The sequence below is a fragment of the Pagrus pagrus genome (genome assembly GCF_965226575.1).
Source record: "Pagrus pagrus genome assembly, chromosome: 15".
Taxonomy (NCBI): Eukaryota; Metazoa; Chordata; class Actinopteri; order Spariformes; family Sparidae; genus Pagrus; species Pagrus pagrus.
Genome location: NC_140199.1, coordinates 24,744,132 through 24,770,503, shown reverse-complemented (window position 1 = coordinate 24,770,503; position 26,372 = coordinate 24,744,132). Strand labels below are relative to the sequence as shown.

At 41.4% G+C, this 26,372-nt stretch overlaps 1 protein-coding gene and 1 long non-coding RNA gene across 3 annotated transcripts; one reads left to right on the top strand and one right to left on the bottom strand.

The window, feature by feature from the left end:
* Nucleotides 1–3,851: 3,851 nt before the first annotated feature.
* chst3a (carbohydrate (chondroitin 6) sulfotransferase 3a) lies at nucleotides 3,852–24,783 on the bottom strand. Of its 2 annotated transcripts, none has more exons than XM_084376472.1 (4): nucleotides 24,189–24,783; nucleotides 8,187–8,346; nucleotides 6,936–7,454; nucleotides 3,852–5,607 (listed from the first exon to the last, which is right to left on the bottom strand). In XM_084376472.1, the coding sequence occupies exons 2-4, from the start codon at nucleotides 8,324–8,326 to the stop codon at nucleotides 4,911–4,913; spliced, it is 1,356 nt and encodes a 451-aa protein (XP_084232598.1). In that variant the 5' UTR covers nucleotides 8,327–8,346; nucleotides 24,189–24,783; the 3' UTR covers nucleotides 3,852–4,910. The 2 variants fall into 2 exon arrangements, with proteins under 2 accessions (XP_084232598.1, XP_084232597.1); XM_084376471.1 differs by lacking the exon at nucleotides 24,189–24,783 and adding an exon at nucleotides 10,802–11,254.
* LOC311270723 lies at nucleotides 21,537–22,731 on the top strand. Its single transcript, XR_014624289.1, has 2 exons — nucleotides 21,537–21,698; nucleotides 22,051–22,731. It is a non-coding gene; the product is annotated as an uncharacterized lncRNA (long non-coding RNA).
* Nucleotides 24,784–26,372: the final 1,589 nt, after the last annotated feature.

Sequence of the window (26,372 nt, the reverse complement as noted above, 5' to 3'; positions counted from 1 at the left end):
TACTGGCTTCATAGCCTCAAAGCACCATTGAACAACAAAATAATCATTTTAATTATTTCATCATTTACATCGGTGTGACTCATCTCCAGTTCCTGAAAGGTAGACTATGCAGGATTTGCCTAAAAACAAAGTATGGACTAGAAGTGTGTGGCTGTGTCTGTACTCAGAGACCCTGCCCTCTGCTTGTAATGTCTTATTTTCCTCTTGTTTTGCTGAATTTGATTGTTTCTGGGCGTCAGCTAGCCTGAGAACCAGACACATCTGCAAGCTCATGATTCATCTGCTCTGGCAGATCCATCTGGCGAGCCTCCCACCCAGACAGATTTCACTAGTTTCCAGGTTTGTGACAGGCCAGTCACAACTGTTTATCTAATGTGTTGCAGAGGATCATCAACTGCCCAAATTTGAGAATCACACATCACACGTTCGGCTGCTCTCAATTTGAATGAAAGCCACACCTTGCATGTGTCAATCAGCGCTATGTCACAATGTTGATAACACCCCGTGAAAACTGAAAATTAAGGGGGCTATGAGGAGCTCCAGACTAATACACATCTGTGGCTTAGTCTGGTCATGCCAGAGGTGTCAGTTATTCTGGAATCAACTTTGGATTGGTGGCTCACCAACCCAAAGAGTTGGTATTTGATGACCTGGGAATGAGACTCTGTAAGTAGAGAAAGTGTTGCACATTCTGGCTCCATACGCATTGTTCTTTATAATTTGATAACGTTTTCACCCTCAGGCCTTACTTAAAATACAGGCACTGATATGTTTTATAGGCCACAGCCTTGTAAAACATGTGAAAGTGATCAGACAACCATCCTCATAATCCTGCATAGTGTGCCTTTAAGAATAATAATCTACACTTTGGCCTTTGTTTATCCCTACAAGAATAATCAAATGTGAAAGAAGAGAAAGGAAAGTTTTAATAGTTATCACTGACAGCAGCTTGTTAAAAACAGACTTTAGGGTTCTCAAGACAACAATCTTTAAAAGTAAAAGTCAGCTTCTCCACAGAGAACAGCAGCTCCTGACAGCTTAAACTTCTCTCAGTTACATGGTGATAAGTTTCACAACATGACAAAGTATCTAAATTTCCAAAGAAATTACTCAAGCCACTCCCGCAGCAAGTTCTCAACTGTCTATATCTGCAGGCTGAATGTGTGGCTAAATACAGTACTCTCCACAGAGACATCTGACCTGAATGTGGCCTATTATTTTGAGAGCTCAATTTCTTGAATCCTACAAATGACACAGAAGCACTTAGCAAAATGAACATACTGAGTATGTACAGTGGAGACTTTCCTCAGGGCTGCAGGTTTGTACTCAAGTCAGGTCTAAATCATAAAAATCCTAAAGACCTGATCATGACAAGCAAGCAAAATATTATTCTATTGTATTTGAGGGAAAATCAAGCCTTGCATAGCCTCACCAATTAAATGTTTAATTATTAGGTTATTATATTGCTTTTAAAATACTTGGTTCCACCTATGCCTAAAAAACACTATTAACACAGCTTTAGAGGAAGAATGTTCAAAAATCAGGACATTTTAAAGGTCCTATATGTGAGAAATGTTGATTTTTTAGTCTCATTCCCAACCCAAAGTGTCAATTTTCGACGAGTTGGGAGTGAGACTGAAAATACATTTTCTTACAAATATGTTCATTAATAGTCAGCATTCAGAGACCTGAAAGACTTGCAACTAAACTGCCATTAGCAGATGAAGAGCTGTGACAAAACTTGGCCTTTCCTCAAGGAACTGAAACTTGAAATGAGACTTGACCTGGACTTGCAAGCAGCTCTGCTACTGATGTTTTTCCCACGACGAAAATGTATAGCATCAAGTCTCTATGAAGGTTGAAGCACCAACTTTTTCCAGTCAAACACACAGTTTATCTTTATGACAGATGAATAACACCAAAACTATTGCTCTGAAATGATTATTGCCAACTGCTACACCCATACTTTCAGTCTGGTATTTCACAGTATTCCTTAAATACTTCAGTAGTGAGTTAGGGTGAATCAAGGCCTCCCAGCTGAAGTGTATTCATATTTAAACACTGAGCTAGTATAAGCCCACTTCTATATGTACCCCTAATGCATATCCCTTTACTTCAGCAGCACGGCAGTCTCAGCTGTGCCCCCGCCAAGCTGAACACAATGCTGCCATTGAACTGGAGTCACAGTGGATACCTTTATATACCATTTAGACTGACAGTTAATGCAACAGCACCTGGGGTTCACTTAAAGAGACAGTTGCATACATACATCTTATATGTTGGTCGTCACCAAAACCAACAACAAATTCAAATTTCACGACTAATAGCTTTAAAGGATGAGTATTTCCGCAGGTCTTACCATGAGAAATGTATCATCATAAATGCACGTTTGATTCTTTGTTGTAAATTAATGTTTAATGTGTGCGCTGCTGTGGTTGCTCGCTGTCCTTCATACTTTGCATACTTATGTTGGCAGACTCCGACGTCTGGAGGTTCAGATAATAAAAGCCTTGACGAGATTCCACACACCCTCAGTAACAATGAGCGACATTGACGAAGACTGACTCACTCGTTGTCTGTTGCACTGAGATCTGTATGATGTACATATGACGGACTGTATAAAGCTGATTGAGTGTAATGTTCCTTGAAGCTTTTGGTGAGGACGTGTCATGTGTACATGCTGTAGCAAGACCTTCTCTGACGACTGATATCCTAAAGCTGGGGTTGGTAAGATTATAGAAACCAGCAAAAGCAAGCTACATTGTCCAACTGCAAAAGCCTCAAAGCCACTCCTCCAAAACACATGATCACGCACTGCCTGACTATATTGACACCGACTGCCCCATAGCTTTCCCTAGCCAGCTGGTAGATGTGTATGAATGGCTAGTTTGCTACTTTCCACAAGCTCTCTTAGCTTTATTAGTCTAATAAACACATAAACAACTTTGTTAAATGCCAAAGTCACATAAAGGCAAGCATAATAGCCGTCACAAGCCCGGATATAGCTCAGTTCAAAATGCTACGTAGCTCTGCAGTTAGCATTACTGCTCTTAACTGTAGATGTGCGCTTTGTCCTACTAAGTTAGCTGATGAACGGCAAGCTAAGGGACTGTCATAGCTAACTGTATCTAACTACCGCATGTCTCATCCACATGTAAGAAAACATTATCAGAATGAATGAACAACCAACATGACTATTACATGCTGGCATTCTGACATCCCAAAAGTCCGACATACCGCCATTCCGACATGTCAACATTCCGACATACCACTATTCCGACATGCGAACGTCCCGGCATTCCGACAAAGTTTAACCATAATCCGCAACCCATAACCCTAACCCTTTTAAAAGATGTGTCGGAATGGCAAGACATTTAAAAAAGAAATAAATACCACCATTCCGACCTTAGGAGGCAAAAAATGTCGGAATGATGGGATGTTTCATTAAAGGTTAAGTGTTGCCATTCCGACAATTAGGGCCTAATGTCGGAATGGCGTTATGTCGGAATGGCGGTTGCCTCCCCTAGCTCACTTAGCATTAGCAATATATCTGCACTGGGGTGGTCAGGCCTTGAGGAAGATTCTGGTCATGCGTAATGAGTGCATGGGCAGAGTACATGTGGGTGGGCAGGTAAGAGGGCATTTTATTTGATAAAATTTCAGATTAAATTATTGGATGGGCTTATTAGAGGCCTGTGACCGGCTCAACCACTGGATTTCCTTCCTTTTTTGTCACAGAGCATTTGATTTATTGACCACCGTCAGGATATTTTCTTGTGAATACAACAAAAAATGCTTCTGAAATAACTAATTTTTAACTCATATATTTTAGTAACAACAAGAGAGGCTCATCAAGTTTATTCTTTTATTCATAAAAAGTCAAGACTGACATGAAGTAGTAGTTTTTCCACATCACTGCTGATTTCATTTCTTTGAATTGGAATTGATTAAATCAACTCCTTGCAGAAGAATTTCGTTCGTGAAAACATTGAAATCATCAACTGACTTTCACGTTGAGATTTAAAGGGGCATAGCGACAGGAGCTGAGAAGTCTTTGTAAAACGACACCCAAACTGCCAGTTTGCTTAAGGTTGAGGTGGCAGTACTGACAACACTTGTATGTTGAAGACACATGTAGTAAGATATCATTTTTCTATAGCATTATACAACTCATTTCATGTAAGTATTTCATTTCCATTTTCATTAACCTCTGCTTTTATGGCATACTGTAGCGATTCCTGAATTACATTACAATAGAATTGCTTTAAATGGCATTTGGTTAAATACATCAAAGATAAGTCTGTATTTTCACTTTCGGGAAGAAGCGAAACACAGCACACGAAGACACCACAAAATGCAATCCTACATTCACTTCACCTGAGCTGGATACATAAAGTCCCATAAAAGCACACCAGGTCTAATCTGAATCTGTTGTCTCTTCTAGTGCAGATCTAACAAAGAACAAACCAGGCTGAACTAGGCTAAATTAAGCACCGCGTCAATACCGCATGAACAGAAACATCCTCTCTTTCAGACACACAAACACAAACAAAACACACATCACTTTCACCTTCCCTTAAATTTATCCCTGAAAATCTTAAGATGATCAACTATCAATAAAATCTTACAGAATAGTCTCTTAAAAGTCAGGCTTGACATTTATGCTTTAAGCTTAGTACATGCCAGGCTTTTCAGTAAACACAGTATGCAAATAAATACTTCTCTTTATCAAGTGGCTCTTCATTGGTACAATGAGGCACATCATTGGTGAGTATGAATATTATTGTATGGCCCAGATCTTACTGTCACCAGTAAAACATGTTATGTGTCTTGTGGCACCTTTGCTTACTAGTTTTGGTCTGTGCAATTGTGGCTTCTCCTGGTTCACAGCTACATTTCTGAACTCTCAATCAATGAAATACCCTCTCCTCAAGCAAACTGATGGACTTGTTCATCAGTGTCTTTTCATCATCCACAAATTTGTACCCAAACAGCTTCATGGTGGGTCCACACACTCTCTGCACTACATGAGCCAGTGTGAAGGGAATGCTAAATCTCCATTTCTCTGCCTGTTCTGAAGAGTTCTTCTGGGTGGAGTAAATCCCGCTGGCTTCCTGTGTGGTCTGGGTGTTCTTCAAAATCCACTTTCTAGCTTGGGAACTAAAAGGTACCCCTGTGAACCTGTACATCTCCTCCGCCTTCTGCATGGGGTAGCGGGCAATATCCTCGTAACGCACCAACATGTAGCGTTTCCTCAGCCAGTGAGGTCGGCTCAGTCCCACCTCTGCAGACATCCTAATTTGGTCACAGTTTCCTTTGAGCCTCTTCACCTCCTCATCATCCTCAGGCACCTGGCCATCCTGCGCCCAGGTCTTCCATGTCTGGTACTTGGAAGAGAAAGCCACCATGCGGGATGCTAAGATGGCCCTTGGGTCTCGGACTAGCTGGATCACTTTCACATCCAGACGAGGATCCTCCACTAAAGGCTGCAATGTTTCCAGCTGGCGCACACGGACAGTCTTAATGGCATGGTGTTGCTTGGAAAGGCAGGATTCAGATGCAAGGGTCAAGTTCAGTGGCCCACAGCGACGAGTCTTACAGTGATACCTAAGACAAGAGAAGTATAGTTATGGTAAATATCTTTCAAAGAGTTGAAAACAGGACGGCTCATTTACTAGGGTTCCTGAAGTAAATGACTTGCTCTTTTTCTGCAGAAAAGAGGTCAAACTGTTGTACTAACACTAACATCTGGCATTGGCATTGATTCCTGGGTCAAAAGACTTTGCAGTAGTCACAGGTATTTATCAGCTACAGCACAGATTGGCAGTGATAGAATCATGACACCCGGGGGACACGCTGCTTTTTGCCCCTTCTCCAGCGCAACGCTATGTCACACATTGAAGAACTGGATGTCGGGCCATAATAGTTTTCCATCCATCTCCATTCAAGCAGCGCTCGGACATCGTTCAGTCAACTTTGAGTTTGAAAAGACAGAAAGACAAGCTCACCTACAAGCAATGGGAAAGGAGTCAGTCACCTGGTTTTAGCTGTTTTACCAACATTTTAAAAAAGCCTGTATATACGCGCTAACGTTGTCTCAAGCTCCGGGTTATTATAAGCCACCATTCTATTGCATTGTACCATTCATCGTGGTTTGACTCAACGCGCTTTTGGAACCAGGTAATTTTTCTCAATTTCATTTTCCACTGCAGAGTGACACAGGCTCACTGTAGGCGAGATTCTGTAAAATTGTGAACTGTGACCTGTAACTTCTGACCTCTTTTGTTTTATATTGTTTTATGACCTATGTAAGGTACTGAGTAATCACTGAAGGTAAACACTCTTCTCTGCAGGAGGGCATGAATGAGCAGCTGTTAGAGTGAAAACACACCCACAGAGACAGATATAAGCTAAGCATTGCTCTTCTGATATTGAGTCTGGCCTGCGTGTTGCTCTGTGAATGCTCCTCTTGTACAAGATTGAACCCTTGTTTGAACTTTGAGCTGACTCCGATCTCCTTCCTCCGGTTCTAAATTAATGCAGAATTATTTTAACAACATACGCGCGCACTTTGCTAAGAGTGAAACGAATGAACCAGTACTGGCCCTAGTCTGGGCAAGATCCAGCCCACCGGAATAGAAATTAACTGTGGCGCAGATTTGGGCAAGAACTGTCTGGTACAGTTTTGCTATCTGGGTTTGGCATGATAATGTTGTGACATAATTTTCAATGCGACACAAACACACAGGAACAATTGAAGGTATACAGTAAGGAATACTCACTGTACCAAATGGAGGCAAAACAAATGCTGTCAGAAACAGCAGCCCCCTTCTCTTTGCAACTGCGTCATAGTTAATGTTTAGTTCCATCTTAAATGTTCAACCAACATTGTAAGCTTGATCAGTGAAAGTGAGTATCAAGAGAATTTACAATACCTCTCGACAACATCTTTGATAACAGGAGTGCAGACAGGTTCTTCACAGAGCGATAAACTAGACTCTCTGCGGAAAAGAGCCGGGGTGACGTGGTCCTGAGGTGGGGGAGAGATGAACTTCTCAAGAGGAGAGAAATCGCACAGGAAGAGTCCCTGGACTACCTCCCGGTAGATTCCTGCCAACACTGTCCCATTGTTTGCCTCTCCGGCCATGTTCAGCATGCTCTCGATGTGCCACAAAGGCTCGAACAGGTAAAACATGTTATCGCCGTGTTGGTTGAAAAATTCCCCCACAAAGGAGGAACCTGTTCGTGTGGTGGCCAAGATTAATATGTGCTTACGGCCACCGCTTAAGCTGTACGTGCCTAAATCATCTGATTCATCCGAACTGGTACTGCTGAGTTGAGAAAGCAGCATTTCAAGCAACATTAGGGAGCCATTTTGTGTCGTGATGCCATAATCCCGTGGAGTCTGCGGGGTCTGCTGTGGAGTCTGCCTCTGGATCAGCTTGTCAGAGACCCTGATGAGACACAGAGACTCACGTCAGTTAACAACAGATGAAAGAGTGTCAGTATCTAGGATAGTTTATATTTTGAATTAGCTTACATGGTTTAATGAAGTCCCTTTAAGTTTGACAACAGATCCAGAGGATCACAGCTTTGGTCTTAATTTCTGTTGTAAAATGAGGTTTGTTTTCCTTCTGAGAGTTCAATGAGAAGTTCAGTACTACTGTCATGTCTGTGGGTTGTAGTCAAAGCTACAGCCAGCAGTTGGTTAGCATAGCTTAGCGTAAATACTGGAAACAGGTGGAAGCACTTAGCCTTGTTCTGTCCAAAGAAAATAAAATCCACTGCTCACCTCTAAGAAATAGTCTGGATGGCACAAAACCACAATTTATATTTTCTAACATTTTGGTTCTGCATGGATTAACATTCTGGATTCTTCCTCCTATTTTCATTGTTTATGCTAAGCTAACTAAGTCTTGGCAAGACAATGATTAATTGCATTTACCAAAATTGCATTGCTTAATACGGCCATTAGGAAACACTTCCGCTCAATCTCTTTCTTAACATTTGCTTGTGCTATGTAGAAACTGAAATAGAGTGCTGCTTCTGAAATTGTCTTTCTTGTCAATTTAAAAAAGATATTGATGAGTCTTCCCCCCTAATGTACATTCATTAAAAAGCCAAGACGAAAGCTAAGATGGAAAGTGAGCGTGGATGATACAAAGAGATGAGATGTGTTCTCTTACCTTGATATGATGTTGCTTTCCTTCTCGATGATGACCAGGGCCACGATACAGATGAAGACAATTGCATATTTGGTCTTCATTCTTGAGTCCTGGCTTTGTAGTTGGACATCTAGGGTCAGGCATTGGTCATAGCTTGTCATGCAGAGGCTAAAGCTTCATTCTGCGATAAGAAAGGTACATTAGTAAAGAAAAAAAAAACAGCGTATACAAAATAGATGTCATTCCTAGTTTATAACAACACTAAGAAAACACTAAAACTGCTTAAAGTAGGCTTTGACTTTGTCACATTGTCAGGAGGCACGTTTGCCTTTCTGTTATTTATTTTTTCCACTTGTGTGTCACATTTATGATTACAAATGCATCGGAAAAGCAGGGAACCGTAGAAAGTAGCAGATCAGATTTCATCCAGAAGACGCTAAACCTGTTTTAAAAAGTTAAAAACGTTGTTTTTTCCAGAGCTGATAACGGAAGTTGCTAAGAAGTGAGACATCTCGTCTTTTCTCATCTCTGTTGGAAGTTGCACATGCGCAGAGGGAAGAAAAAGTTAAGGTGTTCACTCAGGTGTGTGTTTTCATCACAGCCGATCATAGCAGATACCTGTTACTATTGTGGAGGCAAATGATGCACACTAAAGACAAAAGCCAGATGTTTGTGGGTGTTAGTGGGTTTTTTTGTCCAGCGTGAAAGGGGTTTAAGAAGCCTTTAAAAATGTGTGTCCAACACCACCATGAAGTTACACAACAGAAATGTCTCGTACTGTATTGTGTTTATGACAAAAAGCATCATAAAAACAATGGGCGAGAGACACTTAAGAGTAAATTAAACTCCCATCTTGCCTACGAAACCTAAGATCAACACAATCTGCAGCTGTGCACCTCACAGTCACATTTGATCTGAAACCTGAGAAAGTTTGTGCAACACGCAAGTTTTGGAAACTTGTTTTCCTCAGAACCGAAGAAAAAAAAACAGTAGGGCAGGGGTTGTGGGTGCGGGTGAAGAAGAAGACGCATGAGAGAGTGCGAGAGGGGGTTAATGTAAACAGCAGAGACATTCAAAGCCTGAAACACCGTGGAACACTTCCACATGGCACTGAGTCAGAGGACACTCAACACCCCCTTCTCTTCAGCATGAAACTCTTGCAGAATTAAAGAGTGAGTTTGTGTCGAAAGTTTCAGCACCTTAGGTTCATAGACTCAAGCCTCGACATGCCAACAGTCATGTGATCAGGGCAAGTCAGAGAGCTTGATAGCATCAGAACCAAATCTTGTGTCATTAGCTGTTGTAATATCCTGCCATCCTTTGGGAGTATTGTGTTACCCTGCCATGTTTTACGGCTATTCAAGCAGTGAGTTAGGAAGACAACCCACATTTATGTAGCAATACGAGCACACAATGTTCCCCTGAAAGACTTTTTGAACAACTCAACCATTTTGACATTGGATTTCATTTAAAATTCTTAATTACAATTTCTTAATTTAGAATAAATTGCCTATGGACGTTTTTTTATGTTACCGAGCAGCCCCCCACCCCCCTCAACGCAACAAACACACACACATGCCATTTGGACCTGTCAAGAGAGTGAATAATTTCTACAAAGCATATCATTAAGGGGAAAAAGACACAGTTTCCAAGCCGTTGTGGAGTGATTGTGTGCTCTGTAAGTAAATATCACCCAATTATCTGAGCTTAATACGCCATAGCCGTCAAACTGTCAGGCTGAGGCGCTTGAGCTGAGCACTTTTACATATTCAAGAGTCACTGGAGCGTTTGGCAAATCTGACTATCTGCTCAAGCAGAAACACACATCACTCTGTTTATCATCTCACTACAAATTACATTAATGGCTGCCTTCAAAAGCCTTGAGCAGCATCTCACGGAGACGCTGAGAGCTAAATTCCCACTGAAAGCTTTGCTGCTCATCCAGGGGTGTAAACAATTAACTCTTATAGGCAAATATTGAAAAGCATTATGATTTGTGTAGGTGCTGTCTGCCATTCCCATGTGATTGATTGATTTCAGTTTGGACATACTAGGTGCCATTTGGAAATAAAGAAAACTACCCCCTCTGTGTGTGTGTGTGTGTGTGTGTGTGTGTGTGTGTGTGTGTGTGTGTGGTTCCCTTTTTATACTCTAGTAGTCATTTAAGGGGGAGGGGGCTTTCAATTCAGTAGCGTTTCCAACATTCCCTCCACCTCCAGAATGAATACACACTGATGAATACTTCTGCATACTATTAATCTGTGGTGCTCTGAGATGATGCTTTCAAATACTCTAAATTAAATCGGGAAACGGTTATCGGAGCGGCTCACATCTATAACAGATAGACTTATTGATTACTACACGGCGCACACAGCCTCCATATTTGCACAATCATCTTTTATACCTGCATCACACGAGAAGACACGTATGCATCAATCATGCATCGGCTGACATAGTGGAAACAGTGGTGGACTTCATCATCAATCATCATGTTTAAGGTTTTACGCGCATGGCAGCGGCATGTTTACAAGCTGCCGGTGGATCCACACGGTTCTTGTTTTTTCCCCCAGCTTTGAGTCATTTCCTGCCAGAACACATGAGATGCGGAGATGTGTCAGGTAGCGGATGGTACAAACCTTTAGCTGGTCTCTCTCTGCAATCGAGCAGCAAAAAAACAAAAAGAAGCGTCCCCCGGTCTTGTGAGAAACAGCATCGTCCCCTCGTAGCGTCTTGCTGCCGCTGCTGCATTGTCTCGGACAAGGACACACTGCTTCATTGTACCCTCGGACGCGGGCTCGTCTCCTCTGCCAGATGAATGAGAGGCAGCGCGGAGGGACGGACGTCGAGCTCAGACATGAAGGAGAGCACAACGGGAAAGCGAGATTTCTTTTCTCTTTTTTTATTTGATTAAATTGGCTGTTAAGTAAAAAATATAAATAAAAAAAGAAGAAGAAGAAATGAGAGCTGTGTCACAGAAGTAGTCTCAGGATCATAGAAAAGCGCACCAACTTCCCTGAAAGTGGCTTTTTCTCGTTCAAACTTCAGAACTTTGCCTCCAACTTTCCCCCATGTGTCTGAGCAGAGCGCGGAGCGAGCTGAGGGACTGCAAACACGCTTCGCGTCACCGCTCGCTCCTGCGTGGGACATCCTGTGCTGGCGAGGTCACGTGATCCCCAAATAGGCTACCCTGCAATTTAGTATAAGGACCCCCCTTGTTTAAGGAAGTGCCTCCAGAGCCTACAGAGTCCATGCCACTGTGGAGACTCAACCTTAGTTTAGAGAAAGACAATTGAATTGCATGTTGTGAATGCAGATGGGTGTTGATTTAGGGATTACTGTCATAAAGATAAGATAGTGTTTATTTATCCCGTGAAGGGAAAGTAGGCTGAAGCACAAAAAGTCACATGAGCTGCTTCGGATAGCCCTAAAACATCTTCATTTCCAGTCATTTGCATAAAGACTTCTTTAAAGTGATAGTTTTGCTGGTAAGACACAAACAGAACACAGAGTTGACATATTAAGATAATTATGGCACTAATAAGACAACAAACAACACTCAGTTTTTTTGTTATTTGTAACTGTCATAGGCCACTTTAAAGGTCGTATTTGTAAGAAATTTACATATTGTTTGTTACTATGTGATAATCAAGAAGACGGCAATCTTGCATATAGAATGATGACATCACATTCATAATTCTTAATTCACAGACATTTTCTAAATGTCTTCCTAGGTTTTCACCTTTGCTTACATTTGATCTATATGTGCTGCCACCTGAATCCTTTGTATAATGTTGTCAATGAGGACAAAAAGAAAAAAACAAAAGCGAGGGGACTGCCTTTCTGCACCAGAGAGTCATTTTAAAGATATTTCTACAGGTCTCACTGCTGTGGTTAGAGGAGGTTAACAACTTCTACTGCAGGTCAAGCAGCAGCCATTTTCTGTCATCACCCCATTATATCGTTCATTATCAGAATCTGACAGACAGCTTTGACCTGCTGCACACTGCACTCAAACACCTGCTATACCAAAAATGTGCACTTTGTTTCTGCATCACTCTTGTGCTGATGTTGAAGAACCTGGACTTTTGACCTGAAAGCACACATGTAAATAATAAATGGAATGGACACAACATTAGACATGTGCAGATACTGTACAATCCCCTAAGAGCTGATATAGTTGTCTTGTTGTGGAGAACTGCTGTGCGTAATTAAAGCTATGGCCTACGATCTGAGAAAGATTTGAAAAAAGCACCCAGAAACCAAATACAGCACCAGCTTTGAATTCGGAGTAACGATGTCGGATTCACAGGTAAAGTTATTACAATGCACGTTGAAACTAACGTAAATCCTGTAAGTCATTACAATGTCCACAGCTAAGCTCCACAGCCAAGCTAGCCTAACGTCATTAGCATGTTACAGCTACGTTACGTTACAGCTAGGTAATAAGTTACTATTTATCAACAGCTAAGTTAGCCACTTCTAAAAGTTATTGAGGGCCAAGAGACTAACAGATGCTGCCGTCAGCTTTAATCACAACGATCGCTTCCACATTGTGGCTGAAAACTAAACCTGCATGAGCCTCGGACCAGCTGTGTCCCAGCTGTTGTCTGAGTAGCACCAGACCGCGACACAAACGTGCCCGTAAACCGTAATCTCTTGTCTATGACAGATAAGACACACAAATACACACATCGTAACGTGTATATGATAATCCATCATATTGATTTAGCAAAGGCTTCGTTGAAGACAAATGGACAAGACCGGGAGGAGGGTTAGCAAAACAGCTGAGCAGTGACCGGGCGAGAGGTTGTTATGGAGAAATAAATCCGGACAGGAATTGAAACCCCTGCGCTTCGCATGGGGGTTTCAATCATCCATTTATTCATCTTACTTGCATTACTTGCAAAGTAAGTAAGTAAGTAAGTAACTAGCAATTTTAGCTTACAATGCTAACATAGAGGCTAACGTCTCTGTCGAACAAGTAAACAAGTGTTGACAATAATGCAGAGACAGAAATTGTTTCGACGCCGTCTAATAACACAGAAACAAACTAACGGCAGCTTTCACAGTCATAAGCCAGCATCGGCATAAAAGTTATCTGTGTCACAACATCCACAATAAAGACGAAAGATTAGAAGCTCAGGGCCAAACAAACCTCTTGCCCGCTTGTAGTTTCAATTGCGGAAGTGGGTTGGGACGAGAGTGACCAGGAGCAGGAGAGTGAGCAAGGGGAATGGATGGAAAAATTGACCAATAGGAGCCATGCGGACCGCATGGCTGCAATTGGTCAATTTCTTTGCAGTTTTGCAGGCGCTAGAGAGAATGGATTTATTTGGTTCCTTTTGCTCTTCACATTGTGTAGGTCATACTATTGGGCCATAACCACCATCTAAATAATGTTAATAATAATAATAATAATAATAATAATCGTAGACCATAGCTTTAATACAGTGTAAAGATAACAGCTGATCCACACTGTAATAATAATAAATACATTGATAAATACTTCCAAACCTACTGCGCTCATGTAAATGCACAGTAAAATCAATGGGAGTACTTTTTATACTGTGATGGTCCACCACCAGTTTTTCACCACTTGGGGGCAGCAGTGTAAAAGAGTGTAGCGTACAGAGCAGCTTATCAAAGAGTCCAGGAGCACAGGCTTAGTTTGAGCATCAGTGGGCAACATGATGAACATCAGTATCATGTCAAAGTCACCTACAAAAATATTTGATTCACCATATTTTTTACCAATTGCACCGTTATTGTTCTGTTTTTTGATGTACATTTGATTGACAAATGCATTATGGAGCATACAAAGTGAATTTTGTTCATTAAGAGCCTCTACTATAATACTTAAGAGTCGTGGTTTGCTTTTAACTAAAGGGTACTATATTAATCTTTTTTGGGGGGGGGGGGATATATCTCAGTTTGTACGTTGTGAACTAGAAAATCAATTCTTCCATTTGATTCCATACTTTTAATACTTTTCTTTATTTGTATGTATTTGTATTACTGTTGCAGGCATGAAGTTATCATTATCATGCAGTTCTGATGACAACCTGCTAAGGCCACAAGGTTTTGCTGAAATCAAATCAAGACCCATAATGCATGACGAACATGTTGTTAAATGATCTCATCACCACAGCAGATTGCTGTTAGTGGTCATCTCAGCCCACGATGACTCCTGCAGAAGTAGTGTGTCATATATTTTAGGGTTTTGCATGATTCATGAGTCCGTGCATCACTATGTTAGCACTCTGTGAGGTTTATGAAATGAAAAGGCTGTTAACCTACAGTATACTCTGCATGGAGAGATTAAAGGAGTGACCTAGTTTTAGAGTGGACCTGGACTAAAAGCAAACCTCTGCCCTTGGCAAACCACACTAGAGATTATTAATAATAATCCAAAATGGTAAAGCTGAATTGGGTATCTTGACAACAGGTGCTCTACAGACAGAGTGATCCCGTATGACACAAGTACTGTCGACTACAAATTATTCAAAGGTTCCCTTTCTATTTTTGATCTGGTGAATCTCATTTTTCCAAGTGAACACCAGGATTTCTTTTGTAATGTATTTTTAAAAAACAGGAGGGATTTACTGAGGAAGTATTTTACTCTGTAAACTGTTCTTTATTTGTCAACAAATGCAGATTAAGTATATGACTGATATAATGATTATTTTGATGTATATGACGGGTATATTTTTTGTATACTCAGGATTCATGTAATCCAGAATGTTCTTGACGTCTTAGAGATAAACTGTGATTTGGCCCTCTACATGTTCAGCTGACATTTTTATGGACCCTCACGTTTCAGAGACATGAACCGGACCGGAGCCAAACTAATTCTACTTGCAGCTTTCTCTGTCAACATCTCTTCTTGGTGGATGGCCATAAACGTGCTCGAAACTTCAAGCACATAATGTGATCATTCACAGCAAGCTCCAATGTTGCCGAGGAAAACATTTCTAGTATTATAACTCTACATCATTTAAAGATAAAATATATACTTCAAGTTTTATTCAGTTCTGATAAATAACTGAGCACATAGGGTATAGAATTGTTTTTTGTTTTTACTTTAAATCACACTATTATTTTATATTTTTATAATGCACTAGCCCATATTTATTGAAGCCTTTTTAATTCTAACTATCCACTTGAGTGCCTGTGTAAATATGTGTTATTTGTGTTTTTGTTAGGTGTTATGTGCTGCTCTGTTTATATGTTGTCTTGCAGTGGCAGATGAAGGTTGTGCAATGTTTAATGTATAATTAAAGCAATGGCAGTCAAACTGGCAGTTTTTACTCCGTGGCTAAGCAAGTCTGAGATCTCCGCGAAGTGTGTTCCAGATATCTACAGCTTTTACAGCAGGTTCACCAAGTCTGGATTTAATTCTAGGAACAATCGGCAGATGGCTGCCAGCTGACCTGAGAGGTTGAGCTGGTTGATATTGTAGCAGACTTTCCTTGATGTGTTTCGACCCAGAGAAAGAAGACCTCTGATCTTTATTTATGATTGTCTCGTGATGTAACAAAGAAGAAAACATATTAGTACCCATCATGTTTCATCCTCTGCTGCTCTTGATTCCTTGAATTGTATTTGTTTTCATGTGGATGCTAAACCCTTTAAGGGTGATATCCTTTTAAAGTAGGACCGTGACTGAAGTGGCCCATCTGGTCAAGGCACAGCATGAATTGAGACATTGCGTCTCATTGCGTCGTGTCAGTGGATGATTCATACTGATACAAACATTTCAGGATACACTGAGCCTGTTTAGACAGCAGGTTTGGCCTTGTCTATTGATGACAGTAATTCAAATCAAATGATGCACATGCAAGCTGAAGTGATAAGCATCTCCCTGAAATTTCCCCATGGACAGCCTTAATGGCTCTGTCCCCAACAGGAACAAAGAGGTCAGCGTGTGCCGCTGTGATTGAAGGCACGAGATTAGAAACTAAGAAGATGACTACAGATGAGCAGTGAGCTTTTATCCGTATGACTTTTTCATACAGTTATCACTGCGTAGACACTTGCACTTTTAAGCTTCAGTGACAGGTTTTCACTGCGATGTATGTCTGAAGGTTTAAACATTTTAACAAAGGTCAGGTTCACTATGACAGATGATGACAGATGATCTGTTTGTGAACTCACGCAACGTTGCACACAACATGTGCACCAGTCAACCGTGCGGCTGATTGTAGCTACATTATGTGTGCTAATTGTGCTTTACATTTCTGTCTGATGGAGCCTGTGTGACCACAGACAGGCTCTGTGCATTACAAGATGAGGAGAGATTAGAGCACAGTGGGTTAATCTTTAGGCCTGCCATCTGCCAGGACTATGAGAATTAAAGCTGAAGCCTGGGCCTTGAACATACATAAGTGACCTGACAGGTGATGTTTTCTGTGTTGGCATCATGTGAAAGTTGTGCATATTCTACTTAAAAGGGTGTAAATATCAATGATATGTCTTGGAATAAATTGCACATCAGGTTTCCAATCTGAAAGAACTCTCTGCACATACAGGGAATTCGCCAGAGGTCACTGAGTTTAAATCAAACGCTGATGTTCCTGAAAATGAACGTTAGTAATTTTCATTCTGTATGAGCGTGTTGCTCTTTTTCACTGCCTGTGACTGTGTTGCAATGTACAGTTGAAAGCAAAGTTCGTGCTCCAAGCAGCGACTGAGCCCATGCTAAATACTGTACATTTACCCATACCACCGAGATTATACAACAGATTTAATTTCAGTATGAGAATGGACTGTAAAAGGTTTATTGTGTGAGTGTGTGTATTGTATGTAAATCCGCTTGCATGCAACATGTTTTAATGGTCTGCAAGTGTTTTGTTTGTGTACGTGACATATTGGTTTTTCAGTAGAAATGGCTAAATATAACATCTGTAATGATTTTATTTTACACTACTTGTGTCCTGCATTGATTCTTGGTGCCAAAGATGTAATAAAAGAATGGGTTTCCTTGACTGCGGGTCATACAGAAGAAGATAGTTCAAGCAGGTTAAGTATTTTGATTTAATAAGTCTATGTTTAAAGGATAAGTTAAAAGGATTCACTCATTATCTAGTTACAGTCATGCTGATGTAAAGTCAGATGAAGTTTTGTAGTCCATAAAACATTTCTGGAGCTTCACAGTAAAATAGCGTTGCAGCGTTCTCTTAAACAACTGAAGTAGATGGGGATTTCATACTCCTTACAGCTCATCCACCTTAATCCAGTTGTCTGGAAGCCCAGAGATCCCAAATTGATTTGAAAATATGTTATTTACATCCTTGATGCACAGTTAAGCTGCTTGTGCACCCACTTTAAGCAGGGTGCATGCTAACGCTTTTAGCTACACTGAGGAGTTCTGCTTACAAAAGGGCATACATATTGGATTTTCAAATCAATTTGGGACCTTGGGGATTCCAGAGACTTGGATTTACACAATGATGTATGGAGACATTTTATGAGATATTTTTTCCAAGTCTCCAGCTACTTTCAGTTGCTTAGGAAGTGTTGTAACCAGATGTTCCAAGTAAAATGGAGGACCACTGAGTTTATATTATACAATGTTTGTTTAAAGGTGACAAATAAGATTATCAAACAAGAGGAGATTAGCCAGCTGCAGTGCCCAAAATACCATTCAAATAGTTAATCAGTGGGGTTTTGAATCAAAGAGACTCTACACACTGTTGACATAGTGAACATTGAAACAAAGAAACAAATGTGCAATCAAACAAAACACAAAACTTGTATGTAAAATCCAGTCCACACATTCACTTCATGACTGCCACCATAACATCAACACAGGAGCTGTAATCTCATCAGATCATTCCCTGCCGTCATCAACTGCACATCATCCTCTGTTTCAAGATTATCCTATTAATTGACTAAATAGTGGAGTTTTTCTATTTTCCTAAAACAACAGATGGTTGTGGAGTGCACAGCAGATGGCACTGTATACAATACGTGTAAAACGCTGACCAGTATGATGGTATAGATTCTGCATCATTTTAATCCCTCGACTTCATCCACAACAGAGTTGGTCACAGGATTTTATATAAAATAGTTTAGTGAAAGGGCAGATCACAGAAGTTACGTTGAATACAGAATTCTCATCCATAAAAGAGCAACACACTGTTTGTTATAGTATAAACTGTATGTTAAAACAACTGATTTAGGCATTTATTAAGATTTTCAATGTAATGACATCATTTATTGCAAATACAGTATTTGTATCAGATTATAGAATAGCATTGAGACACTGACAAGAATAAGTTGATATTTGTAAACTCATAAAGCATTCAATCTCCTCCCTTCCACTGCATTCACGTAACAACACCGCTGTTGTTCGAATCATCTGCCCTCTCAAGTGGTTGCCAGTCTGTTGCACTATTGCTAACATTGCTAACACTAGATAGCAATCACAAACGTTGCTAACGCTAGCAGGCAAGCGTTAATGTTGCTGTTGTTTAGAGTTTACCTCTGGGTGACAAATAAGAGTATAAAAATAAGAGGAGATAACCCAAAATATCATTACAAAAGTCTCAGAAAGACATTAAGTTATCAGTGGGTATCAGTGGGGGGGTTTAATTAAAGAGACTCCACACACTGTTGACATAGTCAACAAGGAAACAAAGGAAAAAAATGTGCAATCAAACAAAAAAACAACACTATTATGTAAAATAAAACATTTTGATATGATTAAAATGTCACTGTCTTGTTTGTCTAATGCTAGATTGCAATCATAAACGTTGCTAACACTAGCTAGCAAACATTAACGTTGCTGTTGTTGCTGTTGTTTTACAGTTAGCTAGCAAATATTAATGTTAACGCTCACACTAGCTAGCTAACACTAGTGCAGTACGGTATTGTAATGCTGTTAATGTTATTATTGTTTATTGTTTTTGATGTAGTTATGGCATTTGACCTCTGCCTGAACTGCGTGTTAGTGACAGATTTCGGGAAGAGCTTGACGTTCCGAAACACCTCCATTGCGAAACCCCTCCATTCCGACACACCTCACTCCAACACACCGCTGTTCCGAATCCGACTTTCAAGTTCCAATTACTTCCCAATATGGTTAGGGCTAGGGGTTAGGGTCAGGGGTTCCACAATAGCCTTTTTGGAATAGCGAGGTCTTTAGAAAAAATGGGAAACCACGCCATTACGATGAATGGAAGTCTATTTTCAGAACAGCGGGGTTTCGGAAAAGCGGGGTGTAACCACAGATTTCCTCTGTTGTGGTCAGGGAGTTCCGGTGTGACAGTTTAACTGGTGTTCATTTTAACTGGCGAGGGTCCCAGATGTGCCGGAGGAGTGGTTTGAGAATCCCGTCTCGAGAGGGGTCCTCGGCCCTGTCTGCTGACCAGGAAAAATATTCCGATCACCCTGCACATCGATTCAAGTCATGTATATATATATTAATGTTGACGTTGCTTGAACACTACCATTCCACACGGATATGCCGGGGTCTGCGACCTGCAAGCCACTGTTCAGCGAGCGCTACAGAGCACACAATGACAGTATAGGTGACTGTGTCAATGTCTGTCCAAAAAAACTGTCAATAAATCATCCAAAAGTGCATGTTGTCGGTCTGAGATCTTTGTCATCAATGTCTGTACTTACGTACAGCTTGGGGTTGGAACAGTCTGAGGCATTTGTTCACGCCGAGCAGCTCGGGAGCAGCGTGGCGTTGAGCGCGCAGCGTCCAGGTTAACTTGTGACTCTTGTTATCATCAAGTATTTCTTTCATTCCACACTCTGTTCAAATGGTCACTTAAACTCATCGGTCCCAGCTGTATACAACGCTATTAAGCTGGCGCCAAGTCGATGTGAAAACTGTGTATTCTGTCATACAGCCTGCTCGTCAAACAGTCTGCAGAGTATGTTGATATTCAGCCCAAACTCAGCATGAGGTCAGTCAGCTGTGGCAGAGCGTGAGGCGCCTAGATCAACCTGTGATACAAACACCTGATACCGTTCTCTTTATACATCCATGGTGGATAATGTTACAACCCGACACACATACCGATAAAAGCGCTCAAAGGTAAGGTTAACATCATTAGCCTAAAATATTAGACAGCTTGTCACAACTTTCTATTAGTTGTGTGAGTTAGTAAATGAACGATCTTTTGGATGAAGGTAACATCACTTTATGCTCTACTGTATCTGTACCTACCTGTGTGTTCGGCAACTCTTCAGTAAAAGTCTGTGAAGTGAGATAATCCTCTCCAATGTCATCCTTCATCATGCACCTACACTTATATACTGTTAGCCGAAGTTAACAACTGGTGTCAGAAGACCAAGGTATAGAATTAAACAAAGCAAAAGGCGTGGCAAAAATAACTTAAATAATAACTGGCCAGACTGCATGCTTGTGCTAGTATTTTGCTTGCAGCACAAACCATAGGCACTTGCTGAGGAATGGTACAGTGCGTCCTGAAGCTACACAATAAAAATTGAAAGTAAGTCAAGATTTAAAACTTCTGGAAAACGAAAGTCGAGTGAAGATTTCAACACTGTAAAAAAGAAAAAAAAAGTGTGTTAATTAAAGGACATTAAAGCAAAGAACTGTAAATTGCAAACTGAAAAACCTAAAGACACTACACTGAAGAAAAACACAAGTTAAATAAGGAGAGTGGAGGAAACTACAGAAAGGAAATAATGGACGAGAGTGAGGAATTGTTTGGAGCTACCGCAGCACCCCCAGACCCAGGGCCACCAGCTTGGTTGAAAACACTCTTGGACCACCAGGCTCAGCAACTCCAGCAGCTTGTGACACCAATCCTCCAGCATGTGGCCGCAGAGCAAAAATCAACAACTAGAGCTGGGCCAAGCAAGGTAGGCCAGTATCCTGGTGCAGTACCCCCTCAGTCATCATCCCAAGTGACCCAAGGACAACCCAGCGCTTGAACAGATGGACCTTTTGCCGCAGAATTGGAGGTAACTCGACAGAGGTCACATAACACAGGCCCATATAACATCCCAAGCTTGCATGACCCAGCTGTGAGATGCAGAGAGGGGCGGGTGCCTCAACGTCCTGCCCCGGCGCGCATGAGTTCACATGACGCATATGGCACAGCCAGCAATAGTGGAAGTAGACAGGACATGGTGCGACACCTGCCCAATGAAGCTTGTGTAACCCAGGTTAAAATATGACATAAATAAGAATAAATAGTTAAAAGCTGCATAAATAGTTTAAAAGTTAAAAGTGATTCATTTAATGTAAATTGATTCATCAGCGTTGATTGAAAATGTTAATACAACAATAATTTAATGTTGAAGATTAAAAGTATGTCGACCGAAAATTCATGTCGCTGCCCCTTTAAGAGACGAGTGAAGCTAGATGCGTCACCTCAGTGACGTTGCAGCAGAGACCTGAAGGAGAGAGCAGAGGAGAGATCGGACGGAACGAGCGGTGGTTAATTAGCAGAGGAAAGAGTGAAAAAGTTGATTTTGCGGTTGAAAAACATAACTTGCCTGGTCGGGAACTGACGGGGATTTTATGAAAACTAAGCCACACCGGTTTTGGTGAGTTTTGTGTTTATTGTCTTGCATATTTACCGTGTTTTCTCTGGCGGGAGCTAACGCTAAAACATAGCTGTTTACAGGGAAATGCTCCGCCATAAACAGTTAACCAGTTAGTATTGTGTGTTTATGAAGACTGTGAATGTCATATAAGTGCATAAACTGTAAGTGAAAGACGTGCAGTAGTTGTGTGGGAGACGGAGCCGTGAGTTAAGAGATCGCTCCGCCGCCATTTTGAGATGGAAAAGCACCGTAGCAGTAATGTAACTCATGTAACTCAGAGACTGTGAAATAATTGTTTGTGTAATCTGAGGATTTAAAAGGAGATTTATTGTTTTTATGACCTGTTACACAGGTCAGGTTTTTTTGCTTGGTTTGAAGCTCGGTCAGAGCGAGGATTGGTCTGCACTGTGCGGGCGCGCACATGCACAAACGGGATTCAAGATGGCGAGCTAGACCCAGACCTTCATCTCACCTTCTTCATTGCATCAGTGAGGAAATCTTCTGCGTATGGTGACTCGCTGCCAGAGTGGTAGGAGTATCAGGAATTATTTTTGAACTGAACCAAGAACTGATTGAATTATTATTTTTGGACTGAATCGAACTGAAACTTTTCATTGAACTGAACAATTGAAGTCACATTTGGACTTGAAATTTGATTGAAGGTGTCATACTTTTATTTGCATATTGAGTTCATATTTTGAATGTGATTTGAAATGATTGTGGTCCACTTTGATTGACTGTGTAATTGAATGGTATTCTCTTACCTGTGAAAAAAAGGAAAAAGAGTTAACTCAGGAAGAAAAATAGGAACTCTAAAATAGGTGTAACCTAAGGAAAAAAGACTGGTCTAATTGAGCTTAGATTAGCTGACTAAAATAACTTAGGTGAACTAAAGAACAAAAGAAGAGTGAAATACCTTTTCATTTATTATATTTACCTCAATGTTAAGACTCTGCAGAGTATTGTTTTGTTTTGTGTACTGTATTATATGTGTTTTTTGCATTCAGTAAATTGCCGGCCTTTTGTATTTAAAGTAACGGTCTCTGGTGTAATTATTTTTGCTCCCCACTCCTTAGAACCTAGAACTAGTCCAGTGGCGCAGAAAGTGGTGTGATACCGGTGCTACACTTGCAAAATCAAACTAGCAACGTATGATGGCCAAGGGGACTGGGACTCATTTTTGTTGCCTTTTGAGCGCCAAGCACGCAAGTATGGATGGACAGGTGCAGAGCGAGTTGAAAGACTTCATGAGTGCCTTCGCGGAGTTGCTATCCGCTATGTCTGCTCCCTGCCAGAACATATCCGTGAAGAATATACACTCCTCAAGGAACAACTTACACAGCGGTTTGGAGTAAAAGATCCCCCTATGACTGTTCGCAGGAAGCTGGGAGAACTGCGTCAAGGAAAAGAGTCCACAGCAGAGTTCGCTGAGGAGGTGAAACGTCTGGTGAGTCTGGCTTATCCTGGAACAGACCTACTTCTACAAGACCAACTTGCTACTAATGCCTTTTTAAAAGGACTGAGAAACCAAAAGGTAGCTTACGAAGTAATGAACCGTGATCCACATTCACTGGCTGAGGCACAGAAGCAAGCTGAGGCCCACAAACACATTTCAGAGCAACTCTAGGCCATGAAACAGAGATGAGGACAGGGAGAGACAGACGTATCTCCTGGGCAGATGGAGAAGAAACTAGCTTAAAGGTAGGGTGGATGATGTTGGAAAAACGGTTCGAGCACACAGCATTTAGAAAAAAAACAATTCAAAAGTCCAAACCCCTTTCCTCAGCCTTCCCCCCCGAAGCCACGCCTCCAGAGTACTGGAACGCGCATCGCTTGTTCCCAAGGGTTCACGCGTCAATTTACTAACATTGCAATTCGTCCAATTCGTTTTATCCTCAGACTGAATGGATGTTTGTTAAAATTAGGGATGTCCCGATCACATTTTATGCCCCAGAGTCAGAGACATTTGAGGAGCAGCAAACAGAGGCTAACACTAGCTAGCTAATCTTCTTCTCTGTATCACAGGGTGCAGGTAATCCGGTGCAGCGGTGATAAAGAAGTGTCATTTCAACTTGACTCTGTCATGCAGTGGCCTGATTGCTTCCTAAACCATTTTAACTATTTACTGAAATTTGGAAACTGACATTTCAATTGATGGAAATCCGACGTAGCAGTGGAGAACTGTAATCCCTGGCAGTGTTTACAACACTACAATCCATTGAAAATTACGTGATCGGATCCGGGACATCCCTCGTTAAAATAACAACATAATGCCAGAAACCAATGACTACTCTCAAAAATCATAAAGACATAATGTTATCTTACCTATCAAGTAGAAATAGGGCCTATGAGCAGCCCGTGCTATGTGACATGTAGCCAACTAGCCAGTAGCCAAGCCTCTGAGGACGCGCGATTCGTTCGTGAAGGAGATTTTAGGTAATATGGTAAAAAGGGTTAAAAAATGCTCCAGGAAAACATCATCCACCCTACCTTTAAGTTGGAGCAACTGCAGCCTGTGGTTAGAGATTGTGGGGGTGTGGGTTCCATGGAGCGTTCTGCATCATATGGTGAGAGGAGACATCAACAAGACCGTGGAAGAAGACCAGCACAGCAACTGCCTTCACAAAGTTTGAAGATGCGGTCACCCAGCCCAAGTCAAGCAAGCAGAATGACTTGTTTCCACTGTGGAGAAATGGGACACTTTAGGAGAGACTGTTCAAGGTCACCAAGTCCAAGTCGCCATAAGGACCTCTCCCTACAAAGCAACCCAGAGCAACACACTGTTTGTTATAGTATAAACTGTATGTTAAAACAACTGATTTAGGCATTTATTAAGATTTTCAATGTAATGACATTATTTATTGCAAATACAGTATTTGTATCAGATTATAGAATAGCATTGAGACACTGACAAGTATAAGTTGATATTTGTAAACTCATAAAGCATTCAATCTCCTCCCTTCCACTGCATTCACGGCTGTATGACAGAGTACAGTTTTCACATCGACTTGGCGCGAATCCTGAGCTAACATTGTGTTTAATGCTCAAGCCCGATGGTTGATCACTGTATGTGGCTGAGGATAAAAAAAAGAAGTTTTAACTCACAATGAAATGGACTAAAATAAAATTAAACCGTGCTGTGTTTCTTTCCCTAACTTCTGGTAAGAAGTCATCCTCTTCCTTCTGATATTCATCTTAACACCTTGAGCAGTGTGAGATAACCAAGGTAGAGAATTAAACAAAACAAACGGCGTGGCAAAAAGAAGATAAATGATAACTGGCCAGACTGCATGCTTGTGGCTAGCAAGTAGCCTGCAGCATGAACCACCAGCATTTGCTGAGGAATGGTACAGTGCGTCCTGACGCTACACTATAAAAAGTGAAAGTAGGTCAAGATTTAAAATGTCTGGAAAACAAAAGTCGAGTGAAGATTTCAACACTGTAAAAGATTTAAAAACTAAATAAAAAGTGTGTTAATTAAAGGACATTAAAGCAAAGAATTGTAAATTGCAAACTGAAAAACCTAAAGACACTACACTGAAGAAAAACACAAGTTAAATGAGGAGAATGGAGGAAACTACAGAAAGGAAATAATGGACGAAAGTGAGGAATTGTTTGGAGCTACCGCAGCACCCCCAGACCCAGGGCCACCAGCTTGGCTGAAAACACTCTTGGACCACCAGGCTCAGCAACTCCGGCAGCTTGTGACACCAATCCTCCAGCATGTGGCTGCAGAGCAAAAATCAACAACTAGAGCTGGGCCAAGCAACGTACACCAGTATCCTGGTGCAGTACCCCCTCAGTCATCATCCCAAGTGACCCAAGGACAACACAGCACTCGAACAGATGGACCTTTTGCCGCAGAATTGGAGGTAATTCGACAGAGGTCACATAATACAGGCCCATATAACATCCCAAGCTTGCATGACCCAGCTGTGAGATGCAGAGAGGAACGGGTGCCTCAACGGCGCGTGAGTTCACATGACCCGTATGGCACAGCCAGCAATAGTGGAAGTAGACAGGACATGGTGCGACACCTGCCCAATGAAGCTTGCAAAATCAAACTAGCAACGTATGATGGCCAAGGGGACTGGGACTCATTTTTGTTGCCTTTTGAGCACCAAGCACTCAAGTATGGATGGACTGGTGCAGAGCGAGTTGATAGATTTCATGAGTGCCTTCGTGGAGTTGCTATCCGCTATGTCTGCTCCCTGCCAGAACATATCCGTGAAGACTATACACTCCTCAAGGAACAACTTACACAGCGGTTTGGAGTAAAAGATCCCCTTACGACTGTTCGCAGGAAGCTGGGAGAGCTGCGTCAAGGAAAAGAGTCCACAGCAGAGTTCGCTGAGGAGGTGAAACGTCTGGTGAGTCTGGCTTATCCTGGAACAGACCTACTTCTACAAGACCAACTTGCTACTAATGCCTTTTTAAAAGGACTGAGAAACCAAAAGGTAGCTTATGAAGTAATGAACCGTGATCCACATTCACTGGCTGAGGCACAGAAGCAAGCTGAGGCCCACAAACATCATTTCAGAGCAACTCTGGGCCATGAAACAGAGATGAGGACAGGGAGAGACAGACGTATCTCCTGGGCAGATGGAGAAGAAACTAGCTTAAAGGTAGGGTGGATGATGTTGGAAAAACGGTTCGAGCACACAGCATTTAGAA

Coding starts and splice junctions, on each gene's coding strand:
- chst3a (XM_084376472.1), bottom strand. CDS start 8,326: ATGACAAGCTATGACCAATGCCTGACCCTAGATGTCCAACTACAAAGC. Junction 7,455..8,186: donor GAAAGCAACATCATATCAAG/GTAAGAGAACAC, acceptor GTGTCTCATCAG/GGTCTCTGACAAGCTGATCC. Junction 5,608..6,935: donor ATCAAAGATGTTGTCGAGAG/GTATTGTAAATT, acceptor CTCTTGTCTTAG/GTATCACTGTAAGACTCGTC.